Below are 24,664 nucleotides of genomic sequence, written 5' to 3'. Positions count from 1 at the left end.
AGCTACAGAGCAGCAAGTTTATCAGCCTAGGAATCTGAGCAAGGCATGGATGGTCTCGAAACTTAAAAAGTTAAGGAGGTCAGGAATATAACTCCATGGTAGAACACTTGCCTAGCACAAGAGAGGCCCTGGGTTTAATCCCCAGTACAGGGCTTGGGTAGGTAGTGGGGACGAACAGGGGTAGTGGCCAAAGGAAATCAATGGAAGAGTTACGTTCTTAGTAAGCATGTACACAAAACAAGAATTCGGTGTCATCTCCTAGTGTATCTTCAGTCTCCAGGCACAACAAACTGGGCTGGTTATACCAGATGTTCCAGATGCCTGAAGTCAGCCGGAGGGTGGAGGAGGCTGAGAGTCACAGTCCCAGGCAGAGCCGGCCTTGTGAGTAAATTGCATTAAAGGAAAAAGTCTCTAGTGAGGCTTTCATTATGACCGCTCCTCTTCCTCTCCCCACAATACAGATGAGAAGACTGAGACCCCCCAAAACAGGTAAGACTTGCCCAGCACTCAGAGACCAAGTCAGCAGTACAGGCAGAACTAGATCCAAGTCCCTAACACAAGGAACCCTTGCTCCCTGCTCTTGCACAAGCACCCCTTGCCCCAATGACATCAGGCAGCGGTGGGAGGGTGGGGCCCAGATCAGGGAAGTACAAGCCACCCCGGTCATCCTCCAGTCCTCTTCCACTGACTCACCTGCTCTGGCATCTCTGTGGCTGGAAGTGTTAATGTGGGGGCCCCTGAGCCCTGGTCCTATTGGGTGCCACAAGAAGAAACATGAGAGTCCAGAGCTCCCTCCTCCTGGTAGTCCTCCTGGCTTTGGAGACTCAGTGGCATGCTGCCTTGTGTAGAAAGAAAGGAGGTGAGTCCCTGTGTTCCCGCCAGGTGTTTTCTGCCTTTCTATGGAGGGAGGTTGGGGGGTGAGGAGAATGGAGGAAAGCCAGTGATGAGTGAGGTGTGCATCTGTCTGTCTGTCTGTCTGCCTGCCTACCTGCCTCAGTGCTCCCAGGAGCCTGCATTTTTGTATCAGACTTGTTCGTGCTTGTGTCTTTACCTGTCAACTTGCCTGTGCCTGCATGCACATCTGAATGTTAAGGACACACAGCCATTTCTGTGTACACACGTATGTCCCTTCGGTTCCTGTCTGAGCAGGTCTCTATATACATGTAGTCATTGTTCCCAAGCTCATGGGCACAATGCATGTGTCACCATATGTCAGCGTGCCTCTCTGCATGGGGAGAACATTATACGATTCCACCAAATGGGGGTTGTAGAAGGGACTTGGGAGCTAAGTAAGGCCTGTGGCTGCTGGGCTCTGGGGTCTGACAGGTGGAATCTCTGCCTTTGTCTCTCGTCTTCCTTTCTCCAGCTTCAGTCCATTCCCATCCCTGGTGAAGCTCGGGTTGGTATGTTGACAGAGAGGGAGGCATAGGGGTTCATCCCCAGGTGCCTCCCTGTCTGGGCGAGGCCGTTCCTCCATCCTCCTCTGAGGCTGGTGTGCTCTGACCTACATTCACTCCTGGAGAGTTAGCCCTGCTTTAGGGGAAAAGTATACACCTGGGGACAGAAACCTGTCCTCCAAGGCTGGGAAGCCTGTGCAGTGCAGGTAGATGGAGACAGCAGGATTTACATGGCTCCAGGTCCCCTCTGCCTGGATTGTGCCTTCCTCAGAGGCACAGATGAGGAGGAGGCTTGGAGATCCCACGCTGAGGATGAGAAGATGCTAGTAGGTTCTGAGGTCAGACCTTGTGTGGACTGTAACCCATGCAGACATCACATACAAGTCTTCACTGCGGTGTGGTGAACCAAAGCTGTTTTTACCCCCATTCTACTAGTAAGAAAACCAAGGCATACTGCTTAACCAATTGCCAGTGCCAAAGATGGAGACGGTAGCAGACGTGGTGTATGACGGCAGCTCTTGTGGCTCAGAAAGGCTCCTCCCTTCACCAACACACTCCCATGAAATGGGGTCCACGCCTTCCTTTCAGGAGTAAATGGGGCCTTGAAAGATAAAGGTCAGGTGCAGCCATAAGCGTAGCAGATGTGGTGATTTGGGGGCAGCAACTGAGGGTTTCTAGGAGGACAGTCCTGACACCACACCCAGGGTGAGGCCTGGTTCCACCAGAGCCTGAGCCAGCTCTCCCTGGCCAGGTGTGACATCCTTACCAACACCCGTTCACGTCATTCTATCCTTTCCTGGTTTCTCTCCCATGAGGCATCTGTCTGGCTCTCTGTAGAACCTCAGACGTTGGCAGAAGGCAACAGGGCTGAGGGAAGGAGAGCATTAGCTCGTCTGGGTGGAAACTCAGCCACTTCTGTTTATAAGATCTCATGCCCCTCATTTCAAAGGTCAGAGTGTTGGCAGTTTTGTAATTCTATTTGGAGAGCTGGATATGTATTCAGGGCGAGGCTTGCTCATGAAACCTGACTTCATAGTTTAACCATGCCCATGTATGGCTGCTACACAGGTATGGAATCTACACATCAGCTGTGGTGTGTGTGCATGCATGTGCGTGCGTGTGTGTGTGTGTGTGTGTGTGTGTGTGTGTGTCACAGAGAATGTGTCACAAGTAGGAAACCTGGGTGTGGAGGGAAGATTAAGAGAGTGACCGTGGCAGTGTGCCCACTCAGACCCCTGCACACTTCTCTGTGCAGCCCAGCCTTTTATGTCTCCACGCTATGGCACCAACAATTTGTCTCCCTCAAAATGCCAACCTTCTGCCTGCTCCCTATCAGTCTAATCCTTGAAGCCCAACACCAGGGTCCTCCGGCAGTAGTTCCCCTTCCTCTCTGCTGCACTCCCCCCGCCCCCACACACACACACTACACACAGAACACACACTAGAGATTCAACTTCATAGATTGGAATTCAGACAGCTCCACTCGGCCCACTCTCTGAGGCCTGAGCACCTCTGTGCTGGGCTGTGAGCTTGGTACTAAATCTTGGTCTGTAGACAGTCTCCAAAAGCTCTCCTCCCTCACTCCCACCCCCCACAGAACCCCACTTCCCTCTCTTTCTAGAAGCATATTCCTCAGAATGTGTGCTCCCTCCCAGGCTAAGCTGCTCACTTTCCAGCAGGGGGCAGCAGTTCAACTTAAACCACCAGTTTAGGAGCAAAGGACCCACCTACTATGTGCACAACCAGTACCCAGGCAGGGACAGAGTGAGGAGCAAGGTGACATGAGGCAAATGGAGCTATCGGGACTCTAAGCAAGAAAGTGGGAGCTCTCACTGGGCTGGGAGATCTGGTGCCAGATAGGTTCCAGGAGAGAGTCAGGGAGAACTTCTGGAAGAGGACCCCAGGGGATTACACTCATGGTCCAGGATCCAACGGAAGCATCTGTGTTGCTAGAGTGAGCTGAATTCCTAGGGCCAGCCTCATCCTGACTAAAGAGAGCCTGAGGATCCTAGCCCAGGCCAGGGTCGGCTAGGCTGGTCACGGTCATTTACAGGCCTTAATTTCTTCTTCCATAGAGGACTTCCAACTCGTGTATGAAACCTCAGCAAGAAGACAGGTTAGGTCAACTCCAGGTCAGGGCATTCCAGAGCTCTTCTGGGAGAGAGGTTCAGAGACAGAGTTGATTCTTGAATCTAAGCTATGCCCACTGCCAACGGAGGTGAGCACAGCTGCGTAGATGTGGCAGGGTGGCAGCAGAGAGCACATGTCACACTGGGCCTCCCTTCAAATCCCTCTCTTTCCAACAGTCATTAAGTCCCTAGTGCCCTGCACTGTGCTGTGCTCGTGACGAACAGGGCAAGCAGGCAACAAAGCTCAGCCTCTAGCCAGGGAGAGGAACAGCTAGCGGTAGGCGCACACACCCCAGTGCTGACCCAGCTCCATGGGCTCAGAGAAGCAGGGCTTAAGAAGAGGTGACATTTCAAGCAGCCAGAGTGGAAGCGGGTGCCAGGCAATGCCTTGCAGAGAGAGCTGGCTCAGAGCAGCTCAGGAGGCAGAACACAGGAGCCATGGAGAGCCAGGCCAGGGAGGTACCGGTGGGCAGGGGCAAACTACCACCGTCTTGTCTGAGGTGGAGAATTTCTGGGCCTGTGCATATGTGTATATACATGTAGGTATGTGTCTATATGAGCACACAGGCACATACACATGTGGAGGTATGGAGACCAGAGGACAACAATCTAGGGTGTCATTTCTCAGGTGCCAACCACCTTGTGGAGACAGCGTCTCGTTAACCTTGAATTCATCTAGTAGGCCAGGCTGGTGGGCCAGCAAACTTCAGAGATCAACCCACTTCCTGGGGCTGGGGTTAAAGTGCCTACCCCAAACTCTTTTCTGTTGGTTTGTTTGTTTAGTTTTGTTTGTTTTTTTAACCTGGGTCTTGAGGATCAAGCGCTGGTCCTAATCTTAGCTGATTGATCTCCACAGCCCGAGGGTTTTAATTTCATTTTTCCTCTCCATTATGCCACCTGAATGTCAAATTAGCCCTAGATAGTAGAAAATCTATAAAACTCATCCTGGTGGCAAGCAAGAAATGAGAGACTGAGATATTCGATCCTTCAGTTCCCAACACAACCCTGAGCTGCGTCTGGAAAAGTGATATGAGGGTTCTCGTTCAGACAAATTTGGGGGCTGCCCACCAGACGACGGGCCCTGCCGCCAGGTGGTTCCTGATCAGTGCGCGAATGACAGACAGTGTCCCTCTTCTTGGAAGTGCTGTCCCCGAGCCTGCTTCCGCCAGTGTATCCCTAGAGTCTTTGGTAAGTGCCCTCCCCACTGTGCCAACACCCTGACCCCAAGCCCCAGAACTGGTGGGCACAAGCCAGACTCACCCAAGCCCCTGTATTGCAGTAAAGCCGGGCAAATGCCCGGTGGATCAACTTCGCTGCCTCAGTCCCACAAAGCACACGTGTAACAAAGACTTGGACTGCTCGGGCAACAAACGGTGCTGTGTCAGTGCCTGCGGCCGGGACTGCCGAGACCCCAGCAAAGGTGCCATTTCTGCTTCCCCTCCTGCCCAACCTTGGTTTGTCCTTCCTTGTCAATAATCGCAGCAGGATACCTTCCTTAGAAGTGAGGCCCCGCCCCCATATGGCCCGAGCTGGAGAAGGAGGGTGCAAGGGCTCCCATTAGCAAGGCAGAGAAACTGGGGTCTTCAGGTCTCTTACTGAGTGTGCTGTGCCACCCTAGACAACAGGCTGCCCTTCTGAAGGAGGTTGGAGAGGCCTGTCTTCGCATCTGAGTTGGATTGATAGGATCTAAATAGAGGAGTCAGCCTCAGAGTCCTGTTACAAAAGAGGGGTTAACCCTTTCTTTTTCCTTTTCTTTAGGCTAATTCTGGCTTAGGATCTATGGCTCTGCACCCCAGGCTTGGTTCCCACCAGGAAGAGATCATGAGGTGGGGATCCTTCAACCCAGATCATCTCTCCAGAGACAGTTGTAACCTTCTGACAAACACTGGTCTGTTGTCAGCTCCCCTACAACTCACGCCTCCTGCGTTCTCCTCTGCGTGCCAAGGTCCACACCAGGCCTCCCTCAAAGGCATAGCTCACCATTCGTCTCCAGCATCCCACCCCACTGTCATGCTGGACTTCCCACCCTACCTCAGAAGCATTTTTATGTCTCTGTACATTGTTTCCTCCACTTAAAATAACAAGTCAGACAGCCCCTTCTCTCCCGAGCCCCAAACCCACCTTCAGACAATACTCCCCCCAAAATACGTGTCCAGCAAGAATTTTCCAGACATCAGTCCATCCACACATGCTGCTGCTTCAGTTCCCATCATCCCTGCAGAGCCACCCCGTAATGTGTAAAGTCGTGGGAAGTGCCTCTGAACATCTGCTCACTCAAGGTCTTCATTTAAATGGCTCACTTTTGGATGTAACAATTCATTTCCAAGAGATGGTGTGGGGGAGGGGAGGGCAGAGGAGGTTCGGTGTCACTCAGGTAAATACGATCTGCAAGATCAATCAATGGCCAAAGATAGCATAGAACTTCAAAGCCGAGGGTAATGAAAACAGTAATTCCATTGAGTTAATTCGTGCTTGATTTAAATAATACAATTAAACTCTAGCTAGATGTGGCCACCCGCCAAGGCGGAGCCTGACTCTGTTTTAATAAATGGAGATTAACAAGGGTTAAAGAGATGTCAAGAGATGTAGAGTTCTGACTGAGACAGCTTCCTGGCAGAGTTGGGACAAAAAGAAAGCCTCTCACCCAGGGAGTCAATGCTGTTTTGCGTCGTAGCCAAGTGCTTGCTAAGACCATTTGGATTGTCCCATATCCAGGAGAAGGTGCTCCAGCAGTTGGGGAGTCATGTGTAGAGTGTGTCCATCTCCACTCTTGGGCTATGCCTCACTCGCCTTGATTTCCCAGAGGCCCAGCCCACAGTCAGGGCCAAATAAGGGCTTCTTGAGAGGACTCAGCAGGGGTCCATCGATTCCTTGAACCCAGCTGAGAAAGGAGGCACTCCCACCCCTTTCTTTGCTGAGCATCCTTTTGTCTGCTAGACTTGGGGCAGGCTACTACAGAGGCGCACTTAAGGCACTGTGTCTCTTCTGTCCTGTTCGGCCTGGCAGTGTAACCCAGGCGGGTCCTTCACCACTTCCCTTTGCAGCCCGGAAGATGGCAGGAGTGCCGCTCTCTGGCTGCCGCAGCCTTCTCTCTATGACTGCTGCAGCCCTTCTCACCAGATTCGAATGTCTGAGCTGTTGACTCATAGTCACAGATGCCAACAACACGGATCCAAGGTGACACGTAGGAAAAAGAAAGCTCTCTGGTGTCACGGAATCTGTGAGCTCCTGGGTACTTCTGAGCCTCTTTCTGGGCCTTGGTTTCTCCACCCATCACATGAACACAGATAATATTGGGGATCATAGTCCCTGCCCACCCTGTCCCTTCTCATCCACAGAGTCCCTAGTGTATGTTCCCACCTGTCATTTATAAATTGCCAACTTGGCAGAGTCTAGAATTACTGGAGAGACAAGCCGGGCACAGCATGCATGCATGCATGCATGACTCCCTTCTGAGCTGGGCATGACATGCATGCATGCATCGCTCCCTTCTGAGTCAGGCACTGCATGCATGCATGCATGCATCACTCCCTTCTGAGCTGGGCATGACATGCATGCATGCATCGCTCCCTTCTGAGTCAGGCACTGCATGCATGCATGCATCGCTCCCTTCTGAGCCAGGCACTGCATGCATGCATGCATCTCTCTCTTCTGAGCTGGGCACAGCATGCATGCATGCATGCATCACTCCCTTCTGAGCCAGGCACTGCATGCATGCGTGCATCACTCCCTTCTGAGCCGGGCACTGCTTGCATGCATGCATCACTCCCTTCTGAACCAGGTACTGCATGCATGCATGCATCACTTTTTCCTGAGCTGGGCACAGCATGCATGCATGCACGCATGCATCACTCCCTTCTGAGCCAGGCACTGCATGCATCACTCCCTTCTGAGCCGGGCACAACATGCATGCATGCATCACTCCCTTCTGAATGCAATCGTACTGTAAACAGCTGCTTCCAGCTCCCTCTGCCTTGACCTCCCCTCTGTAAAGGACTGTATCTTGAACTGTGAGCTAAAACAAACCCTTTCTACCTTTCATTGCATTTGTCAGTGTTTAATCACAGCACCAAAAAGAGAAGACAGCAGCCCTCCTAGCTTGGAGCCTAGCTTGGGAACCTCTTTAGGTAGAAATGACAGCCACAAGGTGCCATTCTTCCAGAAGCTTCCAGCCTCTGCCACAAAAAGAGATCACCTAGAAGCCACTGGTCTAAAGCTGAGCTATTTCAGCCAGGCCTCACACTTGAGGGTGGGGGCACCTAATATTTTGTGGAAGGAAATAGGATATGAGGATGTTGGTGACACAGCAAAGGCCTGCTAGAAACTGTTTGTCTAGAGGAAGTGCCTACCTTGTGCTTCCCACTTTAAACCACTGTCACAGTATTTATTCTGTCACCTACAGAAAGAGAACCTGGTGCTCCCATTTGACAGTGGAGAAGCAGCAGCTTTTAGACAAACACTTGCCTCAGCTCTCCGTTGGGAATGTAGCCAGAATTTAACTATGACTTTCTCTTCTTTCGATAACAATGAATCCAGACCGGAGCTGAGCACTATGGAGTTCCCGCCCTGGACCCCCACATCCTTTCATTCATATGGACAAATCCCACTGAAACCTCACAGCCCTACTGGGTCCTGTTTCACAGATGATGAGAACTGCAGTTTAAAGAGGCAAATTTAATTAGTCAAAGGAGTCACACATACCAGAGCTAGGACCAACCTGTAACAGTTGCAACCCAGTTCTCTACATCCCTATTAAATAATTATAGTAGGTTTGAGAAGACTCCATCCACCCTTTTAACAACAGTGGACACAGATGAAAAAAGAGGCTGAACAGTTCCAAGAAGTCTGTGTGAACAAGCTCAGTCATAGACATCGGAACCCTGTTGGTTCACATCTGATTGTCCTGGGTTTCATCCTTGAGGGAGAAGGGAGTGAAAACTCAGACTCAGGAAAGAAGCTCCCATAAAACCAATCAAAATTCGGAGACCAGCAGTCCCGTGGCTCCCTGGGGGGATCCAGACTCTGAGCTGTGTTCCCTGGAGTGACAGAAGGTGCTGAATCACAGGCTGTGGCTTTTCTAACTATAGGGGGAATCTCCATACAGTCCCTCTACTCCAATTCCTGGCCCACACACCATCTGCTCCTTGGAGACTAGCCTTGTCTATGCAGTATCTCCTCAGTTCTCAGTCGCCAAACCCCTGCTGCAAACCCAGTGCCTTCCTCCTGCCCTCGTGGAAATTGTCCTGACATGCAAGAACCTGGTTCCTTCACCAAGGCCAACCTTGCTTTCTTTCCTTCCTTATTTGTTCAATAGTGCCTCACACTCTCCAGTGGATGAGATAAAGGCCCAGCTAGCATCTACACGATATACATCAGTCTGCAAAGGCCCACGCGGCTACTGGAGGCCATGAGAGACCTAATTCATCCTGGAAGCTCTCTAAGCCCAAGCCCTGAGTTTTAGTAGGAGTGAGAAAATATCCTCCCTCCTTCCTTTCCAGCAGTTAGTGTCTCCAATTAGAAATATTGTCCATAAGGCTACATATTTTCCAGGGCAACACAGAGGCAGAAACGGGAAACATTAGTTCAGCCATGACTATATATCAGTGCATTTTAATATCATTTTATCATGGTTTTGAAAAAGGTAAAATAACTTATTTTCCCCCCTCTTGGCTTCCTTTCAGCAGGAAATGTCCATGTAGCTCAAGACAGGCCAATCAGAAGTAGCAATCAGTCCGCTGGGCAGGCTTTCCTAGGAAGCCATTGTTGATCCCACTAATAAGACAGAGCCAATCTTTTGCTTCTTTCCCATGAACACTTCACAGGTCCTGAAAGGTGGCTTCTACACCTACAACCTCAGGAGATGTCTTGGTTGGGTTCCCCTAGGAAGAATCTTGCAATAAAGATTCATTTGATGGTGCTGGTTTAAAAGTGTTCCCAGAGCCGTGTGTGTGTGTGTGTGTGTGTGTGTGTGTGTGTGTGTGTGTCTGTCAGAAAGAGAAGAGCCTCATGGGAACATGACAGCGGGCAAAGCCCACAGGGCAACTGCAGAAACAAGTGATGTTCTGACTTCCGCTGTCCCCTTGGGGAGAGGCTTCAGCAGCCGTGGGAAGGTTTAACAAACAGCCACAGACTGTAGCTTGTCCAAAGGGAAAACATCCCAGCAGCCAGTGTGCACAAAGGGCTAATGGATCTTCAAGGGGCTGTGCATAGAGCACCGGCAGCCTTCCCTGCTGGGATGAGGGCCTCACCAGAGAGTGGAAGAAAGAGTCACAAGGAGTTGACCTTCAGTGCTGCTCACGGGCAGCTGTGTCTGCTGCAGTAAGACAGGCTCTTCTCTCTAGTGAAGCCACGGGGAATCCATTTCTGTTCCTGTAGCTAACTTAGCCTGGGAAAGGAAAAGGCAGGAAGAGCTATTTGTGGGGATGACGAGCATGTGCTAACCCACTCCGGAATCTGGAAGGAGATGCTCCTTCCTGTTGTGCTAACCCACTCCGAAATCTGGAAGGAGATGCTCTTCCTGTTGTGCTAACCCACTCCGAAATCTGGAAGGAGGCGCTCTTCCTGCTGTGCTAACCCACTCCGAAATCTGGAAGGAGGTGCTCTTCCTATTGTGCTAACCCATTCCGAAATCTGGAAGGAGGCGCTCTTCCTGTTGTGCTAACCCACTCCGAAATCTGGAAGGAGGCACTCTTCCTGTTGTGCTAACCCACTCCGGAATCTGGAAGGAGACGCTCTTCCTGTTGTGCTAACCCACTCCGAAATCTGGAAGGAGGTGCTCTTCCCGTATTACACATAAGAAAGAGAAAAGGTCAAGAAGAAACACTTGGCTCAAGGTTACACAGGAATCCAGTGGCAAAGACATCTATTTCTGGGTAACAATTTGCCACAAATGAAGTGGATTAATCAATACACACTTATTGTATTAGGCTCTAGTTTCCCTGAGTGAAGAAACCTAGCACAGGCCCCATGTTTCCAGAGGCTGCAGCCACATGTCTTCCCCGGGTGGGAGTCTTGTCTGAGCCTCAGCTAGGGAAGGCTCCGCTGGCGAGCATTTGCCGGCAGCATTCAGCTTGGGAGGGTGAAAGAACTAAATACTAAGGTGGCAGTGGCCAGAAGTCACCCTCGGTTCCTTGCCCTTCCAGTATGGTAACTTCATGAAAGCCGGCAAGAGTCATAACCTTACATAGTCTAATCACAGAAGGAACAGATCCTCATCACACCCTAGAAGCAAATCAGTAAATCACACACATTCAAGCATACACTTATGCTAACACATATACACACATGTATATTAACACAATCAAGTATACACACTCACATGTTCTAACACACACATATATTATTAACACACATACACATATGCACACATACACTAACAGAATACACACGTGCATATATACTAACATACATATGTGCACACACACACACGTACACACACAAACACACGTACACACACACACACACACACGAATGAGTACAGAGTCTAGCTATGTCCCTCACAGACATGTTCGTAAGGTTGGAAGCTGCTGAGGTTATGGTAATTTGTAACACTACAAACAACAACAAAATAAGTATAATACTTTTTGAAGACTTAGGCCAAAAGTGAATAGAGAAAATATCCCACTGTTAATTTCTTTATTGATATCATGCTAAAATTATATCTGGAACCAACTAGGTTAAATAAAAGACATTATTTTTTAAAACTCATCTGTTTCCTTTATCAAAAGCTAGTTGCTTTATGTATATGGGTGTTTTGTCTGCATGTTTGTCTACACACCAGAAGAGGGCATCAGCTCCCATGAGACTATAGTTAGAGACAGTTGTGAGCTGTCATGTGGGTGCTGGAAATTGAACCAGAGAATTCTAGGTTCTCTGGAAGAGGAGACAGTGCTCTTTTGTGTGTGTGTGTGGGGGGGGGGGGGGTTAGAGACAGGGTTTCTCAGTGTAGCCCTGGACTCACTCTGTAGACCAGGCTGGTCTCGAACTCAGAAATCCACCTGCCTCTGCCTCCCAGAGTCCTGGGATTACAGGCGTGCGCCACCACCACCTGGCAGGAGACAGTGCTCTTAATTGCTGAGCCATCTCGCCAGCCCTCTTTTTATATTTTTAATTCTGTTATTAGAAAAAACAATTGAAAGCTGGGCGGTGGTGGCACATGCCTTTAATCCCAGCACTTGGGAGGCAGAGGAAGACGGATTTCTGAGTTTGAGGCCAGCCTGGTCTACAGAGTGAGTTCCAGGACAGCCAGGGCTACGCAGAGAAACCCTGCCTTGAAAAAAACCCCAAAAAATATATAAATAAATAAAGATAAATAAAAGTAAAAAAGAAAAGAAAAAACAACTGAGGACTGGCGGTTAGGAGCACTGACTGCTCTTCCAGAGGGCCTGAGGTCAAATCCCAGAAATCACATGGTGACTCACAACCATCTGTAATGGGATCCGATGCCCTCTTCTGGTGTGTCTGAGGACAGCAACAGTGTATTCACATATATTAAATAAATAAATAAATCTTAAAAAGCAAACAAACAAACAAAACAATTGAGATAGTGTCTCATGTAATCCAGCTTACGTGGAACTCATTCAACCAAGGATTGAACTTCTGATTTCCCCACCCTCCTCCTCTGGCTTCTGGGAACCCCCCCCCCCACTTTCACCCTCTGGCTGCTGGGATTACAGCTATAAACCACAGTGCTTGGTTTACACAGTAACCCCCCCGGGGGGCTTCATCCCCAACAGGCGAGCACTCTGCCAACTGAGCCTCATTCCCAGTTCAGAGCTTGTAAATGGCGCGTGCCTCTGGTGTTCACTTGGCATAAACTTCAGTCACATGACCCAGAGGCTTCTCAAGCCTTATAAGGCCAGTTGAGGATTAACATCATACCCACCCAACAGGTACATTCACGTGTTGAGTGAGATGGGATGGGGGCCTGTGTGGGCCCAAAAGAGATGCTCAATCAATATTGGTGATTATTGTTAAGATTGAAGGAGCTCACACAGCAGCTGCCCAAAGGAATGCTGGAGGGTGATGGGAACTCTTAAGTTTGCAACATGGCTGTCAGGCCCGCAGCCCTCTTCCTAGTAGGAAGTAATCAGGACTGTCTAGTAAGTTCTGAGCCACCAGGACAGAAGTACAGGTTTCCAGCTTTACAACTCTCTTGAAAGAAGAGTGTACCAAAGCCTCGTCCCAGAGCCTAGAACAGCGCTGGGACAGACAGAGCCCAGGGCTCCAAGGTGATAAAGCACCCTCCCCCCACCTCCTAACTCAGACCTCCACAAGAACAAGTACCTGGGTGGCACCTATAAAATCAGAAGCTGAAGAGCTCGTCCCTGCCAAGTTTGTGTCAAACATGACTGGACAAAGTCCCTTGAAACAGTGCCTGGCACATATTAATTACTAAATTAAGTAAATCCTGGTCGCTGCCGTTCCTGGAACAGAGGCTAAAAACCTTTCTCCAAAGGTGTCCCCATCCCCTAACCGTCCCTGACTTTGAAAGATGCTCCCAGCTGTTAGGGCCCCATCCATCCCAGGCAAGAATAGAAACCACCGCCTCCGGCCGCCCGCGGCCTCCCTCCCTCCCCCCGGCAGCGATCGATGCGGCCTCAGCCGCGGGGGACGGGAGCACAGGAAAGGAGGGGGCCGCCGGGCCTCCGCAGTAGTGAGGCGCAGCGGGGCCTCAGGGCAGAAAACAGCCCGGGCGGCGACTTGGGGTACAGGCGCGCTGGAATCCCAGGAGGCCAAGACAGGTAAGGAGCCTCCCGCGGGGAGGGGCGTGGCTGGGCGCGTGGGATGCGGGGGGGTAGGGTGGGGTGCCCTGCGAATTCTCTTTTAGGGGATCCCCCAAGGAGGGACAGCGTGACAGAACTAGTCTTGCTTACACATTCGTTAAGATGGGATTTAGAAAACCTGGGCGGTGTTAGGATAAAACTGAGGACTCGGTGTGTGAGGAGCTCAGGGAAGCCGCCGAACACGTAGAGGGTGCTCACAAAAAGTATCAAGAGTGCTGAACGGGTCCCCTGAGAGGCCCACGGACAGACTGACCGGGATTCTTAACCAGAAATGTTTGTTGAATTAATTATCCTAATTCATAGAGCAGGGAAGTGCGTGGCAGATGGGGGAGCTGACCCAAACAGGGCTTTAAATGGACGATAGAAGTGTATTAGAAACTGTATGTGTTGATGCCAAAGCCAACAGAGGATGCAAACGGTGTGCCCCTTATGGGCCAGGGACTGCGCTACCCAGAAGGAAACACCAGGCTTGTTAAATCCTCAGTCTCTCGAGTGCAGTCTAGACTGCAGAGGAGGGAACCAGCCCCTCAGAGAGGGTGATGGATCTGCTCAGGTCAACAGCTAGCAAGTGGCAAATTCAGACTCTGAAAAAGAATGGCTAAGAGCTTGATGCTTACTGAGCACCCACTGAGTGCCAGGGACGTTGTGTGTGTTCTCCTAACATCCAGAGCTGTGTCCCCCATTCTCGGTGAGAGAGTCAATGCCCAGAGTCAAGAGACTATCCTGGGGTAGCACAGGATGGAATCCCAAACCACAGCGTTAGTGAAGGGCACCCTGGACGTGTGCCCTCCATCCCCAAGCCCTGGGAGAAGACAATACTGACTCTTAATTACAGATGAGATTACATGGTTTCACGGAGCAGGAGTATGCCAGCAGCCCTAAGTTAAAGAATCAGGGGTCCGTGGGAAAACTTTGCATTTCTGGAGTATTCGCTGAAGCTACACCGTTTCTACAAACCATTTAAAACCCTTTCTATCTCTGGAATATGTGCTATTGTCTGCATGTGTATTCTGCAGGAACCTAAGATCTGGAGAATAAGCATTTTAGTCATGGGCCAGGCCCGTTAAGGATAAAGTTCAATTCCAGTTTGACTCGAATAGACAGTGACATAGGTGGATCATTTAACAAAGGGACCCACACTTTCAAGTCTATATTCTGATCACTGCTGGGAAGGCTAATGGGAAATATGTGGCTACTAAGGTAACACAGAACCAAGGTTTAAGTCAGGTCTGAAGGACACCACAGGCGTATTATTACATAGTCTATCCAAGTAGCTCTCAAACTTGACCATGTGTTAGAATCACCCTCCAGGCTTCTTAAAAATAGACCAGTCAGGTCCACTGGTGTGTGTCTAGAATCTCACCTCAGGAAGACTGGGGTACCAGGATCAAGAGTTTGGTCTTAGCTTCATTGAGCTGCATGTGATATCCTGTCACCAAAATAAATATTTAGATAGATCAGATAGATAGATAGATAGATAGATAGATAGATAGATAGATATGATAGATGGATGGATAGATGGACGGATGGACTGACAGACAGACAGATAGGCAGACAAATATTAAAACCCAGAGTGCAGGTTCCTACGTCAGAGGTTCCGAATCATAAAAATCAAGACAGACAGAGACTCTGCATCCTGTGATGCAGGATTTCTGGAGTATCCTGTGATGAGGATTTTCCGAGTACAGGGAACACATCTGAGTGAGAATCTAGAGTCTCAACTGACTTGCTTAATAGTCATGGGTAATAACCTTAACTATTCCCATCTACGGAGGAGGATACTGAGGATCAGAAGAGTCACCGTGAACATTTGACTTCCTAAATCCAAGCTTGTCCAGGAAAAAGAGAGATGCCCCATATGCGTCCCTAGTAGATGCCAGACCATCCTGCCGCCCGATCACTTCAATAGCTCTGCAAGGTAGGCCTTCCTATTTATTGTGCCCTGGAGGAGACAAACTGGAAGTGGGGAAGATAGGTGATTTAGTGAAATTACCCAGTCTCGTGGGTGAAGTATATTCAGACCCAGGCCTGATTTGAGTCCAGGGAGTATTCAATATCTGGGCATCTACTGCATGCCTGGCACTTCACATAGTCTCCAGCACTGTGGCTAGAACTGGGGATTTTAACCAACAGGGAGGCCCACTGTGTAGCCATGGTGAGCGAGTTTCCGGGTCCGGGCTCTCGGGTCCCCTGGCGGCCAAGAGAAGAGGCACTGCGCGTCAACGTGGGCGGAGTGCGGCGGCTGCTGAGCGCGCGCGCCCTCGCGCGCTTCCCGGGCACGCGCCTGGGCCGCCTACAGGCGGCGGCGTCCGAGGAGCAGGCACGGCGCCTGTGCGACGACTACGACTCAGCGTTGCGCGAGTTCTACTTCGATCGGCACCCGGGCTTCTTCCTCGGCCTGCTGCACTTCTACCGCACCGGGCACCTGCACGTCCTGGACGAGTTATGCGTCTTCGCCTTCGGCCAGGAGGCTGACTACTGGGGCCTGGGCGAGAACGCGCTGGCCACGTGCTGCCGCGCGCGCTACCTGGAGCGGCGTGTGGCGCGGCCTCGAGCCTGGGACGAGGACAGCGACGCGCCGAGCAGCGTGGACCCGTGTCCCGACGAGATCTCCGACGTACAGCGGGAGCTGGCGCGCTACGGTGCGGCCCGTTGTGGCCGCTTGCGCCGTCGCCTCTGGCTCACCATGGAGAACCCCGGCTACTCGCTGCCCAGCAAGCTCTTCAGCTGCGTGTCCATCGGCGTGGTGCTCGCCTCCATCGCAGCCATGTGCATCCACAGCCTGCCGGAGTACCAAGCCCGGGAGGCAGCGGCGGCGGTGGCAGCAGTGGCCGCGGGTCGCAGCGCAGAGGACGTGCGCGACGACCCGGTGCTGCGCCGCCTGGAGTACTTCTGCATCGCCTGGTTCAGCTTCGAGGTGTCGTCGCGCCTGCTGCTGGCTCCCAGCACGCGCAACTTCTTCTGCCACCCGCTCAACCTCATCGACATCGTGTCGGTTCTGCCCTTCTATCTCACACTGCTGGCTGGCGCGGCGCTTGGTGACCGGCGCGGAGCCAGCGGGGAGGAGCTCGGTGACCTGGGCAAGGTGGTGCAAGTGTTCCGCCTCATGCGCATCTTCCGCGTGCTCAAGCTGGCACGCCACTCCACTGGGCTGCGCTCGCTGGGCGCCACGCTCAAGGTAGGACCGCTGAGGCCGGATTGGGGCAGAGGGAGAAATAACGGTGTAACGTTAACGGCTGCATTTATAGTCTGGCCACATCCGGGTGCCCATGGACAGAGATGACATACACATCTATTGGGCCAGGAATAAGGCCAGAGGCCAGATAATACGTTCATAATCATCATGTACAACCCCACAGCTCTCTCTGTAAGGAAGGCCTTACGGGACCTAGAATGACGACTCAGTCAAGAGTCCTAACTGATCTTCTAAAGGATCCAGGTTTTGTCTCTGGCACCCACATGTTGGCTCACAATCATCTGTAACTTCAGTTCTAGGCGATGCCCTCTTTTGGCTTCCACAGGCACTGCACACACATAGTGCCCAAATACACACACACACACACAAATATACATACTAAAAGAAGTGCCTAGCACAGTGGCTCTCCTCCATCCTAATGCTGTGACCCTTTCATAGAGTGCCTCATGTTGTGGTGACACTCCCCCCAACTAAAAAAGTAACCAGAAATTGTCTTCCTTGCTACTTTATAACTGTAATTTTGCTACTGTTATGAATCATAAATACTTTTGGAGCTAGAGGGTTGCTGAAGGGGTCGTGACCCACAGGTTGAGAACCACTGGCTTAGTACCAACCTTTCCCCGAGAAGAATAAAGGAAATTTAGCATATAAAAATAAGTAAATATAGGGGCTGGAGAGATGGCTCAGTGGTTAAGAGCACTGACGGCTCTTGGGAAGGTTCTGAGTTCAAATCCCAGCAACCACATGGTGGCTCACCACCATCCGTAATGAGATCCAATGGCCTCTTCTGGGGTGTCTGAAGATAGCTACAGTGTACTTACATATAATAAATAAATTTAAAAAAAAAAATAAGTAAATATAGAAAACAAACTGGAGTGAACCACAGGGCTGGAGAGATGGCTCAGTGGTTAGGAGTGGATATTGCCTTTACCGAAGACCCAAGTTTGGTTTCCAGCGCCCACATTAGATGGCTGGCAATCACTTCTGATTGCGACTCTAGTGGACGCCAGCACTTCTGTGGGCACCCAGACACACATGCATATAGCCACAAGTATACCTAGGCACATAATTTTAAATAAATCTTAAAAATTAACGTGAACCACTATTGTCCACCACCACCACCACCCAAAAAGAGAAAAGAAAGAAAAGGGAGGAAGGAAAGAGAAAGAAGAGAGAGGGAAAGGCTTTTGATGTACCTGTGAAATATCAAAGAAAACATAGTGCAAAGAAAGATGCCAAGCAGGGTGCTAGCTGGCTTCTCTCGCAGTGCCTTGCTCCCAGCATCATGTCATAGGGAGGCACAGGTGGGCACGGGTCACTCAGCCTTGCACCAGCCTAGCGCTCCCACTCACCGGACACAGAACGAGTGTTCCGTGCCTGCTGCGGCACATCCATTATTGATTAGCCCTTAGGACGACTTCCTCCGGAAGATGCTATAATTTATTTTCTTCCCGTAAACGAAGATCTTAGGGTGGCTAGGCTGAGTTTTATAAGCTTAGTTGTGGTTTATTGACCACGGACCCCACACGGGGAAGGAGGCAATGTGAACAACTTGTACCAGAGTCTGATAATGGAACAGAGTGGATGCCATCAGCAGAGGGGACACGGGGAAGAGATGTGCAGGTTCAGGTGATGAAAATATGAACTCTGGCCCCATTCCTTGTCTTCTTTGTTCCAAGGGCATTGCAGAGCTTGTGAAGGGGTTTTATTATCCCCACTTTACAGATGTGGAAACTGAGGTTCTCAGAATTGACAGGGTTTCTGGGAGGCTCCTTAGTAAGTGGCAGACCCCAGGGAACAGCTCAGCTGTGCCCAGTTCCAGCCTTTTGTGCTCTTCTGAGCCCTAGGCAACCCTGGGAAGAATCCCCAGAAGGTGCTCGAAAGTCCCTCCAACCATTGCAGGCATAGCAGTGTGCGAGTCCTCATGCAGGGCAGCCAGGACACTAGGCACTAGCCTGTGAGACCTGGGAAGACCCCTGGCTACTAGGCAGGCACAGGGAAATATGTTAGCCAGACCGTTTAATTCTTCACCTTAGAGAAGAGCCTTCTGCTCCCCAAACCTTGCTACTTTGCAGAGAACCAGAGCTTGGTGCGCCTAGCTTTGCCTACAAGGAGAGAGAAGAGTAATAACCAAAGCTGTTTGAATCAAGACACAGGAATTGCCTAGTATGTGTGGGGGTGGGGGTGGGGGCGGGGACTTGCTACTAAAGTGAGGTCCCAGACCATCAACAGCCTCCTCAGCACCCAGAAGTTTGCTGGGAAGGCAGAATCTCCGGCTCTCACCCCAGACTTACTTAATCGAGTTCTGGCTTTTTAAACAGACCCCCTATACAATTACAGTTTGAGAGGCCCTGCTGTAGACGAGGGGCTCTCCGCATCGATGTCATTTGAGGACAGTTGATGTTTTGTTCTGTGAGATAGCGAGCCTTATCCCTGGCCTGTATAAAAGCATTACCAGCTGTCCCCATCGCAACAGCCAAACATGTGCCCAAGTATCTCCAGCTGCCCCGGGTAGGCAAGGGAATGTCCTTGTTTTGAGAACTAGCCCCCCCACACACCCCCCACCACCCCCCACACCCGTACACAAATATTCTTTAGATGATCTAGGGAACTCATATCCTCTCAGTTACCTTGAGGGGCAGATGATATTTCTGTACTTGTCAGAAATGTTGTAGAGTCATTCAAAGCGTGAAGCCAACTCTTTGCATTATGAAATATCAACTGTGGTAGTCTTGGTTCTATAAAAGCATAAAACCCATCAGGATCTGAGTTAGTGTGGCCAAGCGCACTCCGTGTACACAGAGATGAGGCCTGCCATCTGTGGTAGGGAATTTTGTTGCTTCATGGAGATGGACGAGTGTGTCCTTCCGAGTCAGGGATGTGGCTCCAGTTCTACCATTCAACCTTGGATCTTCCCTTATACTCTGCAAACCTTGGTTTCTCCTGACACTAGGTCTGTAAGGCCAGAGAGATCTGACTTGGGTTTTTTTTTTTTTTTTTTTTTCAGCACAGCTACCGTGAGGTGGGCATCTTGCTGCTGTATCTGGCCGTGGGTGTGTCGGTGTTCTCCGGTGTGGCCTACACAGCTGAAGAAGAAAACGTGGGCTTTGACACAATCCCTGCCTGCTGGTGGTGGGGCACTGTGAGCATGACCACTGTGGGCTACGGGGATGTGGTACCAGAGACCGTGGCTGGCAAGCTGGCGGCCTCGGGCTGCATCCTTGGGGGCATCTTGGTGGTCGCCCTCCCCATCACCATCATCTTCAACAAGTTTTCCCACTTCTACCGGCGCCAGAAGGCCCTGGAGGCAGCTGTGCGGAGCAGCGGCCAGCGCGAGTTTGAGGACTTGCTAAGCAGTGTTGATGGGGTATCGGACGTGTCTCTGGAAACATCCCGGGAGACTTCTCAGGAGGGGCGCTCTACAGACCTAGAGACCCAAGCACCCAGCGAGCCTGCAAAATCTCACAGTTATTAAAAATCGGGGCTCTGCATTCCCTCCCCACAGCTCGGGAACCAGCTAACGTAGAGCAGAGAGTCCTCCCCTGCTTAGGTTCTGTGTGGGGGCCATCACCTGAGCATTCAGACAAAGGGGCCACAGATCTTTCTCGAAGAGCCCAGGGCAGGGTAGTACCGCCCTGCGTTCCACGAGCCCACAGAAAGGCCTCCTCTGAAGTAGGAGGAAGAGGACAGCCTCCATCTGAGCCTTTAGCTCTCTGTGCTGGCAGATGATTATCCCCATTTCACAGAGGAGGGAACTGAGGCTCAGCTGAATGCCGCAGAGGAGTCAGCTTTTAAGGAAAAGTCTCCGGGAGGAGCTGGGGGCTGAGTCTTTGGAATCTATAGGATCAATAGCACAACCATTCACCACACCTACTTCCTAGGGCTGACTTACAGAGAAAGCCTGAAAAGATCCTTCTGGGACCCAGACCTGGCTCTACACCTGCCCACAGGAAAGGTGGCCAATGCCTGTCACAAGAACTAGATTCTAGTCGCTCCGTCACATCGTGTGACCCAGAGAGATTACCGAGAAGGCACTGACCTGCACCCCGCTCACCTCTGAACTGTTGGTGGCAGAGGGGTACCATGCATGCTTCTGTCCTGCTTGGCTTTCTTCAACTTGACACAAGCTAGTTATCTGGGAAGAGGAACCTCAATGGAGGGAACACCTCCATCAGATGGCCTGTGGGCAAGCCTGTGGGATAGTGTCTTGATTAATGATTAATGTGGGAGGATCCCGCCCACTACGGGTGGCTCCATTCCTAAGCAAATGATCCTGAGGTATATAAGAAAGCAGACTGAAGAGGCCACAGGAGCGAGTCAGTAAGCAGTGTCCCTCCGTGGTCTCTGCTCTAGCTTCTGCTTCCGGGTTCCTGCCTTGTGCTCCTACCTTGGCATCCCTCAGTGAACTATGACCTGGGATACGTACACCAATTAAACCCTTTCCTCTTCAAGTTTTTTGGTCGTGATCTTTATCACAGTAATATAAAGCAGACTACCATGGCCCCCATTCTAACCTGGGAAGTCCCCAGTCTATCACATAGAACTCCATAGAACTCCAACCCTGCCTTGAAGTCTCCCATCCCTTTTGAACAGGGCTGGCCCAGTCATCTTTGATGGAGGTATATCTTTTATACTCTCCTGCCAAATCTTCTGTCCCTTGGGCTGAACAATCTTTTATACTCTCCTGCCAAATCTTCTGTCCCTTGGGTTGTGAAGGGGTCTTGCCCTTTATATGCAGCGGCTGAGTGAGTACCCCTTTCGACATCGTTAGGGTCTCCCTGGGGCCCTATCTGCTCCATCACACCCAAGTCTCAAGAAAGTATCATTCTGGGTCATCCCAGGCAAGGTGGCTATTTAGCACAGAGTGCCTAGACTCAGCAATTGCTACAGCCTGCTGGGTACCAGGCACTGGGAGGACAGAGGACGGAGATAGAGACCTTGCTCTCAGAAGGGTATGAACAGCATCGAAAAGGATACCCACTGGGCAGGCCATCCGTAGCCCTGCTTCGTCTGGGAACTTCTAACAACAACTTCAAGCTTCTTCACTCCCTCACTAACAGACCTTTATTGAGAGAGTCTCAGTGAAGGCTTCCCGTGTGTCCTGCAGACAGTGTTTCCTTCAGATGCATGGTAATCTTAGTGTACGTAGACTATTTTCAAAGCCTCAGGAGGAGGCATATAGTCTCCAGGTTTCCATAACTTCTCTTCCATCCCCTCCCATACAAGCATCATGTTCCATCCCACCCTTCCGTCAGGTTTGCCTTGGCTGTTGGGCCTCTGGTTGCTTACCAGGTTTAAAGGTTGTCATGGTAGAGATCACACATGTCCCTATGCTAACAAGGGAGCTAGTCGGAGAGACAGACTGAAATGTGATAGGAACATTCGTGACAGTTAACTTTACACGGGAGGAAACCCTGAGCGCACGTTTTCCTCCAGAATCTGTAACCAGAGGCAATCCAAGAATGCTTTCCTGAGTGGGTGACAGTCTGACCTGTTATAATAAGGATAAGCTTTATTTAGGCAAAAAAAAAGGTTTCCAGGTAAGAGTGTTCCAGTCAAAGTCCACAACAGGTGCCCAACATCTCCAGATTGCAGCAGAGACAGGGAGCTAAGCCAAAGGGCCTCTTGGGAGCTCACCCACGCCTCACCTCTCCTGCATACTCACCTCCTAACATCTGTGTCCAGCTGTGTCCCAGTGAGGGACAGACTGGAGAGCTCCCCCAACCCTCCTCTGGCCTAACCTAACAAACATCTAGACTTTTGCTCCTTCAAACAAGACTAAACATGGAGTGGGGACAGATTAGGGAGACCTGTCTGCTACAGGTTTTGTACTCTCGGAGCAGCAATGTCCTGGCTCCCTCTCTCCAGAGGATTGCGGGGGAGAGTTCACAAATAGAGACCCACGCCCAAGCCCCTGCCTCAGCCAGCCTGGAACTGGTCACCAGGTTTGTTCTGGGAGACTGGAGAAGGAGGGCAATCAATAAAAAGGAGCCCTTCATAGTCCATGTCCTCAGAGGCTTTGTCTGTGGCAGCACCCGCCAGAACAGTGTGCATGTGGCAAGAATCCAGTTGGAGTTATCATCAGAAAGTATAATTCACCAGGCTTTGTGGCACAGGCCTATAACCCCAGTGACGAGGGAGGCTGAGAAAGATCTGAGTCAGCTCAGGCTACAGAGTGAGTTCAAGGTCAGCCTGGGGAGCTTAGTGAGATCCTGTTTCAAAATAAAAAGGGCTGAGATTGTCGTTCAGTGAGAGGGCACTTAGCTAGTGTACCTGAGACCCTGGGTTCAGTTCCCAGCAACCCAAAAAAGGAACACAAGTTAACTAGTCAGTGAAAACAATAAGCGAGAGCAAGTGTGAGTGTTTGCAAACATTAGAAACTGGCAACTACCTTAACGGATGAATTGGAAGGGGTGCTGATTTTCAGTGGTTCTGTGACAAATGACCACAAACTCCATGGCTTAAACTAACACTTATTCTTACACAGTTCTCGGAGCCGACAGTCCACAGTCAAGGTGGTAGCAGGGCTCTGCTTCTGGGAACTGCAAGAGGAGAGCGCCAGCCCCACTCACACCTCCCCAGCCCCTGGCACCACTGCGGTCTCTGCCCCTGGCATGCCATCAGATTTTCCACTGTGTACTAAATTTCCCCAAACCTTTCTCCTATAAAGATACTTGTGATGGCATTTAGGGTCCATGGGGGTAATCCAAGATGATGTCATCTCAAGAGCCTTTCCATCGCAATTTCAAAGAGCTACATACTGAATAAGGTAACATTGGAGGCCACCACCCAGCACCATAAAGAAGAGTAATCAAGTTCCCCCCAGTCAAAGAAAAGAAAACTGACAAGGTCTGAAGCAACAGAGCAATAAGGAGAATTTTGGGGACTTCAGTAGCAAGCAGCCCAGAATCCTTTCTGTTTAAGGGATATTGCTTTCCAAACATTCACTTCTAATTATGTTCTGTGTGTGTGTGTGTGTGTGTGTGTGTGTGTGTGTGTGTGTGTGTGTGTGGTGTTGAGAAACCCAGGGTTGCAATGTAGTGGATACCTGTTATTTTTGTGTCTTCTTTAAGAAGACATGGCTGTGTCTTTAAATTACTGATTTTGTTCCATTTGCTACATTTATAAACCCAGAATTCTGTCCTCTAGCCCCACAAAGAGAAAAGCAAATGACTCAGCCAAACCACCATCCTTCCTGGAGGGAAACTGGATCTGTAAGCAAAGTGATGCAGGAGAATAGGTCTGGGGATGCTTCAGTGTTTAAGAGCACTTACTGTTCTTCCAGAGGACCCAAATTCGGTTCCCAGCACCCATGCTAAACAGTTCACAAGTGCCTATAACTCCAGCTCTAGGGCATCAACACACACACACACACACGCGGACATACATGCATATTTCTAACACACACATTTCTAACATAAAGAAATGGTCACATAATTCCCTCTCCAACGATACCTCCATCCCACGTCCTGTTGGATGGATCCAGCTCTTCACTGGTAACAGTTTCTCCCACTGGTACCACTTACCCCGCGTCAGTATTCTCTAAAGAGCAAGTGAACTGTTGCAGCATGCTCTGTGAATGAGACTGGAGGGACAGCGATGAAAGACATAGTCGTGAGGAAGACATCATGGCTTCCTCCCTTTGCTGTGGCGTGCAGAGGCTGCTGCTGGCACAGATAATATGTTCTATTTGCCATGTCATGTTCACCCTGTCTTTGGTTGGGACTTCACTATTGGATAAGGTAGTCCGACCCTTTATTCCTAGGGAATCTAAACCTCTGAAAGCGCTGGGGGCACTAAGACGCTTCGTGGAACTCCCTGGCCTCACACAAACTCCTTCCGTCTTCTGTGAAGCAGTAATGGAATTTCTCCTTGATGGCACAGTTGATTACCTAGGACAGCACCATAACTCCCTTTATATTTGTATTCCAGGGGTTAAGATAAGAAATGCCCAAGTGACAGACCCATTCCCCAATCCCAAGAACTCACTAACGTGTCCCTTAGGGGAACATTCTGCCATGGGCACCAAAACCTTGAAGCTTACAAAACTCAATAGAAAACGGGAGGCAATGGATCTATGTGCAAGTGGATGCCTGCACTTCACTAGAAGACAGACACAATTCCCCTACCTCCTCATGAAACAGCATACCCGAAGGA

The 24,664-nt window shown here is 50.5% G+C and overlaps 2 protein-coding genes across 2 annotated transcripts; both read left to right on the top strand.

The window, feature by feature from the left end:
• The first annotated feature begins 774 nt into the window (after window positions 1-774).
• On the top strand, window positions 775-14,335 carry Wfdc5 (WAP four-disulfide core domain 5). Its single transcript, XM_052181728.1, has 6 exons — window positions 775-859; window positions 4,574-4,714; window positions 4,806-4,980; window positions 6,571-6,710; window positions 13,054-13,269; window positions 14,328-14,335. Exons 1-6 carry the CDS (start codon window positions 775-777, stop codon window positions 14,333-14,335), a joined length of 765 nt encoding a protein of 254 aa, XP_052037688.1.
• A 1,128-nt stretch (window positions 14,336-15,463) lies between these two features.
• Window positions 15,464-19,982, top strand: Kcns1 (potassium voltage-gated channel modifier subfamily S member 1). The gene is made up of 2 exons (XM_052181558.1): window positions 15,464-16,489; window positions 19,515-19,982. Exons 1-2 carry the CDS (start codon window positions 15,464-15,466, stop codon window positions 19,980-19,982), a joined length of 1,494 nt encoding a protein of 497 aa, XP_052037518.1.
• Window positions 19,983-24,664: the final 4,682 nt, after the last annotated feature.

The sequence above is a fragment of the Apodemus sylvaticus genome, chromosome 5 (assembly GCF_947179515.1).
Source record: "Apodemus sylvaticus chromosome 5, mApoSyl1.1, whole genome shotgun sequence".
NCBI lineage: Eukaryota > Metazoa > Chordata > Mammalia > Rodentia > Muridae > Apodemus > Apodemus sylvaticus.
Note: the sequence above shows the minus strand (reverse complement) of the source record. Positions and strands in the feature narration are given on the sequence as shown.

Coding starts and splice junctions, on each gene's coding strand:
- Wfdc5 (XM_052181728.1), top strand. CDS start 775: ATGAGAGTCCAGAGCTCCCTCCTCCTGGTAGTCCTCCTGGCTTTGGAG. Junction 4,715..4,805: donor GTGTATCCCTAGAGTCTTTG/GTAAGTGCCCTC, acceptor CCTGTATTGCAG/TAAAGCCGGGCAAATGCCCG. Junction 4,981..6,570: donor TCCCCTCCTGCCCAACCTTG/GTTTGTCCTTCC, acceptor TTCCCTTTGCAG/CCCGGAAGATGGCAGGAGTG.
- Kcns1 (XM_052181558.1), top strand. CDS start 15,464: ATGGTGAGCGAGTTTCCGGGTCCGGGCTCTCGGGTCCCCTGGCGGCCA. Junction 16,490..19,514: donor CGCTGGGCGCCACGCTCAAG/GTAGGACCGCTG, acceptor TTTTTTTTTCAG/CACAGCTACCGTGAGGTGGG.